General features: G+C 38.8%; 1 protein-coding gene across 2 annotated transcripts in view; it reads right to left on the bottom strand.

The window, feature by feature from the left end:
- rai14 (retinoic acid induced 14) overlaps window positions 1-15,218 on the bottom strand; it is a 36,161-nt gene that overhangs the window by 20,489 nt on the left and 454 nt on the right. For both annotated transcript variants that reach the window (XM_015047806.1, XM_015047807.1), the window contains exon 2: window positions 13,700-13,784. In XM_015047806.1, coding sequence (XP_014903292.1) covers window positions 13,700-13,735 — 36 coding nt within the window. In that variant the 5' untranslated portion in view covers window positions 13,736-13,784. The remainder of the gene's footprint in view (window positions 1-13,699; window positions 13,785-15,218) is intronic.

The raw sequence follows: 15,218 nt of genomic DNA, 5'->3' as shown, positions 1-15,218 counted from the left end.
CATGTTTTCTCTTTATCTATTTTCAAGCATTAGTTTATTAGAAGCTGTGACAACTCAGAATGAGGTTATTTCCTTTAAAACTAAGTTTGACATAAAAGTAAAAACTCTGATGAACTCCTCAGCATGAGCACTTACAGGGAAAAACTGAAGAACACAGTCGTACGACCACGTGACCCTCCTGAACAAAAGAAATAACGGACAGTCAGGACGGAGCAGAGTGACGCTGACAGCACCCCGCTACATTGCGGTAGACAAGTTTAAGTGGAGCGGAATGCGCTGCTCCACTTTCGGCCACATACAAAGTTAAGTGTCATCTCTGGGAGGCTGATGAAAAAAAAAATATATATATATATATAATGTGCTGGCACAGGCAGTGCAAAGCCAGCACAGCTTTCAACTCAAAGAAATGGGATTTAACTGTAGTTATTTCTCAGTTGTCTCTCTTCACAACAAAGAAAAACATTGCAAACTTGAATCTTTTTGAAAAGGGTTAGATTTTTGAGCCCTTTTTGCTGCTTTTTGCTCAGTGCAGTAGTATTTAAACCACATATCCTTAGGAGCTAACAGTTCAGATCAGAGTTTACCAGAAGGAAGTAAAATCCCCTTCCTCTGCTGCTGTCAGTTCTGTTTCCTCTTCCCCCACCCCTCTCGTGCCTCTGTTTCAAGTTTATCCCTGTCTTTCTCCTTTTTGTACTCCAGAACGTGTTTACATTAGAATCGGGTGTGTGTTCCCTTTCTGTCCTTAGCCTGACGCTCATTAGGACACACAAAGAGTGAGCTGATAACACTAAGTGTTTCCTGTTTGTCCAGGCCTCAGGGCTGTCTGCGAGGACAAGCGAGTACAGAGCCACTGTGCAGAAGGAGTAAAAAGGCAGCTCAAGGGTTTGGAAAGACGTGCAGAGGGAGAAAGAGATAGCGGAGAGCTTTAATCCCCACCGTTTCCAGTCTGTTTATTCTTCTTTAAACCTTGTTCTTCCTGTTTTGCACTGACCCTTTTAATTAGAAAGTTAGCAGTTCTTTGAAGATAAATATAATTATGAAGTGGAAGGGCAAAAAAAAAAAAAATACATGGTTTACATTCATTATATTACAAGAAAAACATGAGAAGTGTGGTGTACGTTTGTATTCAGAGCACTTTTTATTCATTAAACCCAGTCCAATCAGAAGCCAGCGAATTAATACATTCATGACACGTGTGTGATTTAACATCAGTATAATTAGAGCAGTTCTGTGAAGACCTCTGAGGTTTGTTATTGATGGATAAACAGCGTAATACAGTGCAAGCGGGTCAGAGACAAAAACTGTGAAGATGTTTAAGGCAGGGTTAGATTACAAAGCAATATCCCAAGCTATAAACGCCCCAGGGTGCAACGTCCAGTCCATCATCGGAATCAAAAAGAGTATGACAGTCTGAGCAAACAGGGCCGAGCAAGAAGCAGTTGAACTGAACAAATCCACAGCTCAGATTGGAAAATCTACGAGCATGGCAATTATTAGTCGCTTACTTTAGAAATCAGACATTTATGGGAAAAAGGTAGGGACCACGGCACAAATTATGAGGAAGATGAAGATTAAAAGACCTTCCACACTGTGAAACAATGTTGGCAGCATTGTGGTGTTTCTTCCACAGGGAAAAGAAAGGTCAGAGGTGATGAGACACCTTTCAGCAGAACCTTAAGCCACACAGCCAGAACTGCAACTGAATGCCTTAGATCAAAGCCTGTTTCAGAATGTCCCAGTCAAAGTCCAGCCCTAAGTCCAACTTAAAAATTTATGTTTGCATAGGTTCTGCAGCTATTTGCATCGAAAAGTGTTTATGGATGCCTCACTTTCAAGGGTATTTGTGAAAAGAAAATCTGGAAGTCATGTAATATTTTACTTCAATACTAAAAACAAAAACATTAGCGAGTATTCAGTGACTGAAAGAAATGATTCAGTGCTTTTAATGTGGGATAGTTATTAAGTAATATGACAAAAAATAACTCTAATAATTAATTTAAGTCAAGTTAAGTCAAGCTTATTTTACCCCAATGAATTAATGGCCAGAAAATAAAACTAACACAAGAAGCAAAGAAATTGGAGGGCTGTTTTATCACTTTTATAAAATGTAAATCTTTGTTTGGGTAAGACTAAAATTCAAATTCTGAAAATGATTTTTAAACGATAAAATAATTGGTCACCATGACACATTTTTATGGAAATCAAGTACTTTCGGTTTGTCAAACATAGATTAGGAATAAAGAAAAAGTATTAGCATAAAATTCTGAAAAAAAGATTGCCTGGATTAAAAAGAAAGAATGGTAAAAAAAAAAGACTAACAGACATCCCTATATCAGCTAGATAAGAGCAAGAAAGTCAAAGCCATGCCAAATTACTTTGATAAATCCTTTCATCTTTTATCAGGCGGCAGGAAAACAAAACACCATCCCCTTTTCTAAATCGCACACTAACCCACATTTGTCTTTTGGAGAAGTAAGAATTGTGCAGTCTATGGGATTTAATGAGAATGCAAAGTAGGTTAGACAGGAGTTAAGACGCAGCCATGAAAAGATTTACTTCCACAGAGGAGGAACGTGGATGCAGGTTGAAAAAGCCTAAGAGACCAAAGAGTGAAGTACTGAGGGAAAACGAAAGTGAACAAAAAAAAAAAAAAAACAATGTGAGAAACCGCACAGAATAAAACGTGAAAGTGATAAGAAGCCAGAGGCTGACACATGTACAGTATCCCCCGCTCCCTCCCTTCATCAGTGGTTGCTGCTCACTTCAAACCCCTTATCTGCTGCAAAGCTGATGCTCGAATCTCCTGGAACAAAACATCCTTTCTGTCGGGCTACAGCTGAAACTGCTTACTGCTCTGTGTACTACAAACACACACTCACACACACACACACCGCGACAGTTTAGAGTCTGAAACCAAGAATAAAAGAGTAAGCACTCTGAAAAGTTAAACAAAGACCAGATGGTTGCTCTTAGAATGAAAGATGTTGCCTTCTACTTCACAATGCAGGCCTCACAGTTAGATGAAACAAATTCAGATCATGGGAACGTTGTTCCCCGGCTGAGAAACGGACGGTATGTCTACCTGAGCCGAGACGACTCAAGGCTGTTTCTGCTGTGGAACTCCCGATCGACAGCACATAAAAAGAAGAAGCTGAAAAATCAATGCAGCCAAACCAAATAAGTTGTGGTTTTCATTCCAAGCATTCCCTCTCCTTGCCAGAACTTGGTCCTCGCATTACCCACAATGCAACTCAACCACTAATAATCAGGTTAGCCATCTGAACGTGTCATGCTCAATGCGGTTATTGTAGCCACAAACCACTAGAATAAAGCTGATACAAGGAAAAATGATCACTTTTTTTTTTTAAAGCTAATACATTCTTTTTGCACTAAATCGTAACTATTAACTTATGTGATTCACAGAACCACATCTCATGCTCCTGTAGGTGTTCTGAAGTCAGCATCCAAATGATTGTTTGATTGTTGTCCAGAACAGCATCCCATCTTCACCAAGGGTGTTTACCTGAAACTAACAAATAGAATATCTAGGAGTTTTTTTTCTCCCCACTTTAGTGAAGGATTACATCAGTCTAAAAATGTATTTCTCTTTTGCAAAGTATTAATTTGAGTCTCTTAATATTTCATTTGACAGTCTCAACAAAAACATTTATTTAACAATAACTTCTTACACTGGTAGCACACACAAAGGAGGCTGTAAAGTAAGGTTTCAGCGTATTTATTTGAAGTTCTTTGCTCATTTGGAAATAGTACCAGAAACACATCGAGACAAAAAAATATATATAAACATTTCGCAACAATAAAAAGATCTGTGTGATGAGGATTCCCCCCTCATTATAGAGTTAGTGTGCATTTTCAGTGATGCATCAATCAGACCTTTCCTGGTCGATACCGATTTACACTTTTGAACAGTTCAGATGCTTCTTTTTTTTTCAAACACAAAAAAACTAAGAAATTTGCTTCAAGTTCTTGGATAGAGGTAGTTTTTTTTTCATAACAACAGTAAATTCAGGAATTTTCAAATTATCCTTTTTTATGAGTCAAAGAATTTCCCCCTGACGTTTCCCCCTGACGTCACCCCAGAAATTCTTTGAAATTTCAAAGAATTTCCCCCTGACGTTTAACCCACAAAGTTTGATTAACTTTGTGGGTTATTAAAACCCACAAAGTGAATCAAACACATGTTCCCTGTTCATGTTTTAAAATACTAACAATGGCAGGAGGTCCTGTTTAGTGAACAGCGGGACAAAATCGATTTTTTTTTGTGTTTGAGTTGTTGATGCAAAAAAAAAAAAAAAATTAAACAGAAAAAGCATCTAAAGAAAATGGCAACTGAAAATTATTTAAAAAAAAAAAACAGCAGGGCAGCTGTATGCAGTCCTTTGTAATTAAATGCAGATAGGAGGAGATTTGTATTTTATTTGAAACATCTCCGTCTGGATTTGTTCTGACGGATTATTCATCCATTCCTGCATTCTTCCATCCATCTAATCCTGTTGGGGTTTTGTCAGCAGGGACCAGGAAACATTTCCAGCAGTCAACATGCAAGAGTACACCCTCATATAACAGAGGAGAGGGAATATTAAAATCAAGCCGTTACCCCTCAGCTCCTTCTCTTAACTAAAGAAATAACTCTTGAGAAACTCATAAAAAAGACTTTGTAATACTTTTTACTCTCCTCACTTATATTTGAGGTAGTGCCTGCACATAAATTATACATTTAACATTGTCACTTCCATAGAAAATGGCGAAAGAGGCTTATAAATTACCTGCCTCGTAATTCCAGCATACAGCTGAAGGATTGACGCACATGTCCAATGCTGGACCATAATGGGTGCAGTTAAAAAATAGCTTCACACAAAACTTCCTCAAGATACAAATAGCCTCCCCGGCTCTATAAATAAACACTGGTGGGCTTGGAAAGCAACCAGTCTCATTATACTGGAGGGTTGATTAGAAAGTCACTGGAGAAGGGGGGAAAAAACAGTGCGGCGCTCGTCAAGATAAGGCAGGAACTTTGAAAACACACACACACACACACACACAGAGACGTAGTGCAAAGCAAAGCACTAGAGTCCAATTAAAACAAAGCACTATACAGACTCATTGGTCCTTGTGTCAAGCTGAAAGGAAAACATTCAAAGAAAGAAAGAATTTGGCCTGCTAAACAGTTCCTGAGTTGTTTCCATAAACCTGCCTGTCACCTCTTACGCCACAAAGAGCTGAAAACTCCACTTTTAAGCATTTTCTGATACAGTTTGTTTTATGTAAGGAAAGCTCTAGTTCTTCCAGTTGAAATGGATCTCAGCATCCATCAATCCATCCATCTCTTGATGTAAATGCAGAGCATGTTGCTCAGAGTCGTTCACCATCAGTAAATCAAACTTTGGCCTTTGGGTCTGACTGCTTTGCTTAGTCCAACAAGGTGCCTTGTTTATAGCCTTTCTTTCTTCATCATATTCATGTTGTCCACTGTTACAACTCTTTAATAGTCCTTCATGTTACCATCTAAAGAGTCTTTAGGCATAAATATTCTCCTTCAGCTGTGGTGCTATGCAAATGTGTGTTTACGTGTGTAGCACGGTAACGCCACTTTGGTGAAATTTCAAAAATATGTGGAACAATCTGTCATGTTTGTCTCTCTTGGTTGTTTTAGTGCTTTTCTCTCATTTTGCTTTGGGTTAAATTGATGTCTCAACATGTCTCCCCTTAGTCACCCCAGAAAGCAGTTACAAATCTGTAGCCACAATGAAAGGCAAATGGCAGTAGCGAGTCTTTCACTACCTTCTTCAAATAACTACATCTTTTATGTTTTACACCATAAAAGAACTCTTAGCAGACAAAATAATTCTTCCACAACGTAGCACAGGGGCCTCTCAAGAAACACCCACAAACAAATCTGCATGCAAATATGAGCAGACAGCAGCAGTGAGCCCATCTCCCACAGCACTGGGTATATTTGCTGATGAGCAGGTTTCCTGGTTGAAGCTCTGGAGTTCATATACGCAGCTGATAAAAAAAAAAAAGAAAGAAAAAAAAAAGATGTCCCACAGGCAGTTTCTGCTTTAATTGGATCCATGTTCAAGGACTCCCTGAGTCATTTTTACCATGTCTCCCCTTGCTTCTCATTTAACATACAGCTCACATCTGCATTTACAACATTCTTCAGGGATGTCAAAGGGGCAAATTCAAATGAGTAATTTGCATGTTGAGCACAATCATTTTAAATCTTTTGCATAATAAAAAAAAAATAGAGAAGGTGACACAGCCTGGCTTAGACAAATGATTAAGAAATAGTGTTTGCTTTTTTTGTTTTTAATTAATAAATTGGATACACAAAGTGCAGCATATTGCAAGACAAAACTCAGGTTTTCAACTTTTTTTTAAAAAGTGAAGGTACAAAAATTGTTTGGGAACACGTCCCCCGTCCAGACTAAAGGCACGTTCCAAAGTTTCCCACCCTTTTCAAAGACTGTGCAGGAATCCTGACTGAATGAAGCAAGGCTCATAAAATATCCATTAGGCTGCCGTACTCCTGTTGACGACTGATGATGACATGGACACACACCCTTCCTCCACCTCCTCTGCCAGATTAACACGACGTTGCCCCAGAGGTTTCACTGTCACTCCCAGCTCTAATGCCCTCCCGATGCCCCCAGACAGAATAAATCACCGCATGCCGACTGAAGTCAGATTTGGCCAAACCAAACACACTTATGTCGGAACAATACAAGTTGAACTTTCAAGAAAAGAAAATGTAACTCTAACTAGACGTCTCTGAAATTGTAATGGATGGTGTTTTTGTCCCCCCACGTTTTGAGCTAAAGCAGAGCGAAACATTTTTCTCTCATGATTCCTTGACGTGCAGAACAGAGAATCCTGAGAAACTGAGGCTCAATGTTTTTTATCCAAACATTACACAAGGCACTGTATTTTTTTTTTTTTTTTTTTAAGAAATGTTTTCAGATGATCAGCATGTGATGCTCTGCACTGTTCTGCTCCAGTTCACAGCAGCCACATTTCATAACTCCTGATAAGGAGGACTCTATTTCTCAGGTGTTCACATAAACAAATTGATAGCCTTTACAAATTTTAGGATGCCTCAAATTGAGCCACACAGTGAACACACAGTTTAGGGTTTATTGTCTTGATTAACTGAAACCATAAAGCAGCTGTGGGGCGTGAGAGGAGACAGCATAATCCACACATCGATTAGACACAGAGGAGGTGATAAACGGGAGGGTGTGTGTGTGTGTGTGTGTGTGTGTGTGTGTGTGTGTGTGTGTGTCTGCTGTGGTTACTAATCTACGCATGAGTGTGTCTGTGTGTAAGCCTTGAGTAATCCTGCTAAGTCTAGCAGCTGGGGGAGCAGGTTCAGCAGTGTGATAGGATGGAGTGCAGGTCGAGTTTGTATCCAAACCACAATGCAGACAAAAGCAAAATGACGATTCAGTAAATGTCTAGTGTGTACATGTTTCTTCTCGACAGCACAGCTAATCGTGTTTGTCCAATGGCCACATGGGAACGGAATAACATTTTTAGCTTAACATGCATAAGTCATCCAGGAAACAATTGTGAAACAGATTGAAAATGATGATGTGTAAAAAGCATTAAAATAGCTTCCTTTTTTTATAAAATGCCATCTTTAATTTTAGTACTTTTGTAGTGTGCAATGTTTCCAATAACATATGTGTGAGTGTGTGTTCTGTTCCTTATCAGTAACAGGAGCTGGATATGGGTCAATTGTTCTCTGGCAAAACTTGCTGCCAGGTCATTGGGTGTTTACGATTCCCCTTAATATGAAATTAAAAATTAAATCTAAAAATGTGATTAATAAACAATGTCCATTTTGTGTTGTAGTTAACATTTTCAAGGAGATTTTAGTTCATCAGAGACAATCTCATCCTTATTTTTATTTTATTTTATTTTTTACTTACACTCTGGATCACCTAAAGGTTATAAATATTCTGCAGAACGCACTCGAAACATCCCTGGTCCATAACTTTTAATTCTAGCTTCAAAGGGACAAAGACCTTTTCTATTTGCCGCTCTTCAGAACGGGACAGACAAGAGAACTGGCATTTCGGGTAAAGCAAACGTGCGTCAATCTTCAACGGTCAAGAAATGGCTACAGAAAATAGATAATGTGCCGGAACGAAATGTAAAAAAAAACTGGAACAAAACATAACTTAACTGTGGTTTATCACACCCGAGTTCACTTTCACACCCAGGCCTGAATACTGCCACACCTGTTCTCTTTCAAGCCACTGATTAAACAGGACTTTTTTGACATGTTGTCAGTAAGTTATCCGTCTTGTACAATTGTGTTCAAATGAAAAACTTAATGCTTACTAAACTGTTAATTATCTATAAGTCCACATTCCATTGTGATTTAAAAAAAAATAAACCTTAGAAAAAAAAACGTTATAGTTAGTCTAAACCACTGAGGTAACATTTATTATCGCTGCTAAACTGCAACAGGATGCAAGAAACTGTAGAGGGTCCATGTGAAAGGCTCTTTTTTTTATGAATAACCGTACTAGTTGATTTCTGACTGTGGTCACTCTTGCAGTTCCAAGAATAAGAGAGTCGTAAAAGTGCAGGTCAGATTACTTTCATTACCGTTGAGTGAAGCCGTAGATAAAAGGTAATGTAATGTAGGGCTGGAATAAATTATGTTTTGGTTTTTTTTTTTCTTTGCAAAGGGATATCTTTTAATACAAACGTACTTAATTATTCTTTCACTCTTCAGATAATGTACGTATAAATTCTGCGCTGGACAGAGCAAGAATGCCTGCAAGTCTCTCTCTGTGGCCGTTTGCCAAACTGATTCCCAGAATCCAGATTATACTGTCTGTGTCTGTTAAACACTGCTCCACTTCCACCAGACTCAAACAGAGAAGCTCATTTCACTGTTTGTTTGCCTTTATACGGTAATCCAAAATAACACACAAATCCGCAAACTAGAGCAAATCCGGAACAACGAAAAATGGAACATAAGAAGGAAAAAAAAAACACACTTTTTGTACGGAAATGACTTAACAGAGCTGACAAACAGAAGACATTCACGAAGACACTCTGAAGAATTCCTCTGATCCACTTTGTCCTTGCATAACAACACACCTGCTCAAAGTTTCTGATAAACCAACCTCCCTTTTAGGTTCTGGTATGCACAGAATTTCAGTGGGAAAATACGTTTAGTCAAAGGTCCATCTACAAGACGTGTATGATGACTGTGGGACCGTGCTCACATAGCCAGCTGTCTCCTCACCTAATCTGGGCAGAAAAAAAAAATGAAATTGGACAGCGCTGCCAACCTGAAACGTAGGCAGCCTTTTCACACTCCGCAGCTGAACAGCACACAGGCCAGCATTAGCGAAAGCTGATTTACTACTTCTGCTCAATGTTTACAGCATTGTTCTTATATTAAATGTATTGTCTCAAAAGCAAACACATAAATATGATGGAATTTCTAATTGAAAATTGATAAAACAATAAAATATGATTTTATTTTTTCTCTTAAGCTTGTTCAGCCTTGACAAGGCATGAAAAATCTAATCTTTTATCATTACTGAAACACTCCACCTGCTGTGGAAGTTGAAGTCAAAGACTTAGAGTTAGGCCATTTTCGCCATCAGTGAGAGGTTGTTAAAGTGAGGTCAGAGGAAACCCAGAGATTTTAAAAGGCATATAAAAGCCAAAGCTGTATTTTCTGTAATATGTTGTGCAAAACAGAGAGAAGGGGAGAGAGAGGGACCGACAGAAAGAGAGGGGTAGAGAGAAAGAGAAAGAGAGAGAGAGAGAAGCTGCATTTACATTATAAACATGCAGAAATCTTCGTCTATATTCTGCTAAATCTTTGTCTAGAATTTTGAAATTGCTGTATTTACATTAAAACCGAAATTTCACCAAAGTGATGTGTAAATAAGCTTGTTCACGCTTTCCGTCATTAAAGTCGTCAGGTTTTCCCCCAGTGCTTTATAAGCCTGGTGTTCCAATCGACCAAATACCAAACAAGTGATATTTCACTGATGATTGCAATTAAGTATATTTTGCAGCTATACTGGTATATGGTTGTGGACAAACAAGCCGTACAGATTTTGCATCATGCACTGATAATGTTCCCTGTCAGAAACATGTGGAGGTAAAACAACAAAATTGATTGAATGAACTGTTTGATATGAATATGAATAAAACATTATAAAACCCAGACTAAATATGTAACATGCATGTTGATATGAAAAACCTTAAATAAAATAAGTATATTCCATAATACAAGTCTATTAGTTTATGTTTTGAAGCCCAAATATGCGAAAAATCAATTGATTTATTTAGGTCTCCAGAAAAAAAATGGTCTCCATGACATTAAAACAGCAAAACTTGTTTAATTTTTAATGCAAAATCATGTCATATGCATCATTAAAAAGTTTTGTTTGTGCTTATTTAACAATTTACATTTTCCACCGGATTCACCAGGCCTCTGGTTTTAATAGCTGCCTGGGTCCAGAGTCGTCTGACTGTGAATTAATGAATGAATCCAGAGCTTTTGCTGATACAAGTAGAAATCTGTTCCAATCAAAGTCTTCTGATATACAAGTAGACTTGGATTATGTTGTGCTCTCCCTGGTAGTCATTTAAAAAAACAAAAAAAAACAACCCAATGTTATTTTCTGCTGTTATCACTGCGCTCTTATCCGTTCATATCGCTTACAAAAATAACACATCTTGTCCTCTCCCACAGTCTCCTGCTTTTTAAATGTCTGCCCCGCTTGGACCTCGTGTTGTGGAGGTGTTCAAGTGAAGCCTTGGCAGCTTGTTTCACTCGGTTCGCCGTGTTGGAGGAGGGCGCTCGGAGTGAAACGTTTGGTTAATTTCTAAATCTCAGCCACAGACTCCAGCACCAGTTATCTGGCTGGAAATATGTTTACTTAATCAAAAAGCTATTTACAATGGTACTGGGTTTCTATTATTTTGCAAAAGGAAACAAATGAAGGGATTGTTTTAGGGTGGTAGTGGAGGTTGGGAGAGGGATGAATTCCTAAGTAATCTGTCATTGACACACAAAACCTAAAATAGAGCCCATGGGATGTTTTCTTTCTATTAAAGTGGCTCTGGTTCTCTATAAAAAGCTGTGGAATGACTATTGGCTAGGATAAACACATTACCCTGTAAAACCTTTTTGTCTTTATAAATATCCAGTCGTTTAAATTATGCAAGAGTGGACCGCAAAACTGGCAAGGTTTTTACTCCAATAAATGATCTTCAATGAAAAACAATGTCTTCTTTGATGTTTTATCTAAAAACTGATGGCTGGATGTTATGTAGTTTGTCGGTGCAGAAGCAGATGGACATATTTTCTGAACATCAAGAGGATCTTAAAAGTTTACAGAGAACTGCCGCAAGACTATGTTCTTTTTACATGATTGATGATATGCTCGGACTGACAGTGGTTGAAAAATTAAACCCCTTTTCTTTTTTTTAACATAGGTGATTGGAAATTTCATCCCTTTTGCAAAATTTTCCAGTTCCAGCACCAGAAAAGAAACCCCAGAGCATGAAGCTGCCATCACATCACTGTTTGACAAAAACATCGCTGTTTTTGTCAAACAATACCTTTTGGGTTGAGGGGGTAAAAACATCATCTTTTGTTGATTCAACACATTTTCCTCCTGGTTTTGAAAGATTTTCAGACCTGGATGTTTTCTTTTAGAGAAAATACACACTGGTTGAAACCTAATTTCTTAGTTCAGACAAAGGGAAAATCAACCAGTATATCAGGAAATCCTGCAGCTCCTCCAGAGTTGCTGTGGACATCCTGTCCACCTTTCTGACTAAGGTCTAACTTGAGTTTTTCTGATGTGCCACAGATGTTTTGATATAATGCATCTGACAGATACATTTAAACAATTCCATCATTTCTCTGTGGCCTCTAAAAGGCTGTGTCTCAAGGTAAAGGATATAAATGTGAAAGAAATCCTACCAGGACAGCTGAACTTTACTTCCTTTAATCAAGTTCTCTTCTTTATTTTTATTTCTTGTATCGTTTTGACCTAATGTGTTACTTCATTTTTAAGTTGCATAATGTAACTTATGTGAACTGTTAAATAAGCGCAGTGAAAACCATCATCATACTTAACCTGAAATCACAACACTAATTTGTGCCCTCCCCCCCTTAAAAGATTAAAGTATGCTCCAACAAACACAGCAAAACACCACTGCTTCTATTTTAGTTTCCTTTGGCAATGCGGACGTCCAAAACTGTCCACATTGTGTCATGTTAACGTTTGGATATAAAAACGACACATTACAAAAAGCAGCATCAACAGTTCTGTGAGCAAATGCGACAATGTACGAGTGGGTGGTCTGCAAAGGCATGCCTAACGTGGCATCAGTTGCGTTTCCAAGCAACATCAACATCCACAGGTCTTCCTGCTCGTCTCTCCTGCCGCCTACGACTGACTGGTTTCACGAGGACGAGTGTTTTGCTTCAGCATCAGCTCAGCCTACTGAGAACAGCAACCCAGATTATAGCAGTAAAAACGGTTAAGTAGTAAAAGTGGAGGCAGAATTCGTTTTACTGGTTAAGAGGGAACTATTTGACCATGCCAACGTGCGTTCGACATTTGCGTAAACAATGGACACTATTGTACTCCTCCGCAAAGCTGACTCGATTTGCAAAAAGTTTACAAATTTCAATCAGTGACTGCAACACGTGGGGCCGCAGGCTTTTTCCCTCAAACAGCAATCAAGGCTCCGCTAATGCTTTGCTGTGTGTTTTGGGGATAACTCTGAAAGGAAGGTTGTACTCCATCTAATTCCTGTTCTGCTGGATAGTTTCTCCCGCATGCCATTTAACCAGAGCGCCCCACACACTTCTAATCTCCTGGAAACTGTCTACATAAACCAAATGTGCCATTTACTCAGCCTTCTTTGACTCCTCTGCAGCTGACACACATTCCATCCCCCACAAAAAAAAGTTTTTTTTGTTTTTTTTTTCCTGTCAGAATCACAGACTTTTCCTGTTAGCTGTTTGACTCTGTGTCATGAGGGGTCAACATGACAACGGATGACTCAGACGGTGTGGAGACGCCTCACTTTGAGAGCATGTCAAACCCCGGACCAAATGAATGACTGTACCGACAGGGAGAAATTCCTCCCTAAAGACTGATTCATAGCGTACGGGATAAGATCCCGGCCTGGAGTAGTGAGCAGTTTAAGGAGTTGTTGCGAACTTTGTGGGACAAGCCCGGTGTGTAAGTCTGCATCCTGCACCGTAAATAACTTCTTTGCCTTGCCAGGATGTCAAAACGTCTAATGACACGAACCGTATGAACCGAAAAGCTGCTGCACAAAAAAAAAAAAAGAAATCAAGCATGGCAAGCTTTCTTCGGTTTATAAGAGCTCTACGTGGAACTCCAAATGGAATACACAGACTTCATCAATAAAGAGTATTTATTTCCCCTTCTGCCTCAGTTTGCTTTTTCTATCAATAAGCCATAGGTTGCTGTTGGCCTTAAAGCTGAGAGATTCTGCCAGAAAAATCCTTCACGATTTCCTTGAGCCAAACATACACAGACAGTGAGTCAAACCACTCACAGACTTATACATGTACACACACACACACACACACACACACACACACACCGTTTATACAGTCAGGAACATATGTCTGAATACTTACATCAGTTTTCCTAAACTTGGCTTTAAGGCTCTTCATGTTAAGTCCGATCCATGCAGTCAGTCACTCAAATTGCTTCGCTGATCTCCTGCAAAGAACAAAACACAGATGTTTGAACGTGGCCTCAGTGACGTTTCCTCCTATTTTAACTGTGACTCTGAAGATTTCTGACACATTAAGTGCTCCGGGGATGTTTCTTCCACAGGGTAACGGTGAATAGGAGTTGAAAATATATCATGCTTCAGCGGTGAGTCACGAGTTTCACATTGTGAGTAAATCAGCGCAGTCTTTACAACTTTGCAATGTCTAAAAATGACAGTTTCATTAACAAAAAGGCCAGTAGGCAATAAACCTGTTTAATATCCAACTGTTTCACCTCAGCTAATAAGCGACGTTAACAACTGTGGATGAAAATGCCATTTGTTCCAAAAAGGATGTTATAAATCACAAAAAAAAAAAAAATCTCCAGGGAACCAAAGTTTTGTTTCCTAAGTGCCTCGAGCAGTTTTCAGTCCTTTAAGCATCCAAGCATGTTAATTACTTCAGCAACAGGGTTTTATTTCAACTCAGAAGCAAAAATGCAGAGCCTTGCAAAAGTACTCTTAACTCCTTGAGCTTTTCCTTATTAAAAAAAAAAAAAAAAAAAATTAAAAAAAAGATATGATTTTAATGTTTGCTCCTTGGACTTCAATATATTTTAAATGGATGTTTTGTCTTGAAACAACACAAAGTAATGCATAATTATCAAGTGGATGAAAGCAGTGTTTAGTTTTGTTTTTTGTTTTCTGAAAAAATATTTAAAAAGTGTACCATGCATTCCCACCACTCAACAAGACATGGACATTTTTGCCAATTTCTTGAGCGTCGCTTTGAATGTGTCACAGACTCTTAACTGGATTTAGGTCTGAACTTTGACTGGACCATTCAAACATAAATATGATTTACTAAAGCATTCCACTGCAGCTCTGGTTGGGTGTTTAGGGTCAGTGTCCTGCTGGAAAGTGAACTTCCATCAGACTCTCGAGTTTTTTTCCTGTCCGGTACTGAGCTGCACCATCCATATTCCCATCAACCTGTGTCTGCTAATGAACAGCATGCCCACAGCAAGATACTGCCTCTACCGTAACTCACTGAAGGCGTAGCAGCTTAAAGGTGGTTAAACTAAGGTGTTGTGCTGCAGGGTCACGTTTTCTACATATCATTTATATCTATATGCATGTCATAAAGCAGGAAAGTCTTATTGAACTAGAAACAGCAAATCTATCCAATAATCTGTACAACTCATATCAAGAACAGGCGGCAGAATGCAATTACTTGGCTAAATAAACGCAAAACATAACAGAAATTAGGTAAAAGTGTCAAGAAGGGAGAGAAGTGGCTCTCTTATCAAAGTTCAAGAGACTACAAGCAACTACGATTACAGTTCCCCAGCCCCTACATAAAGTATGTGAACCGTTCAAAGCTGCAACTCGTCTCCCTCTGAACACGTCCAAAGTATGAGGCGTGCATCCCTGTACAGCAC

This window comes from Poecilia latipinna, unplaced genomic scaffold, assembly GCF_001443285.1.
Source record: "Poecilia latipinna isolate Pla-1442-1.1 unplaced genomic scaffold, P_latipinna-1.0 Scaffold843, whole genome shotgun sequence".
NCBI classification, from domain to species: Eukaryota; Metazoa; Chordata; class Actinopteri; order Cyprinodontiformes; family Poeciliidae; genus Poecilia; species Poecilia latipinna.
The sequence above is the reverse complement of the archived record's forward strand: the minus strand, read 5'-3'. Positions and strand labels throughout refer to the sequence as shown.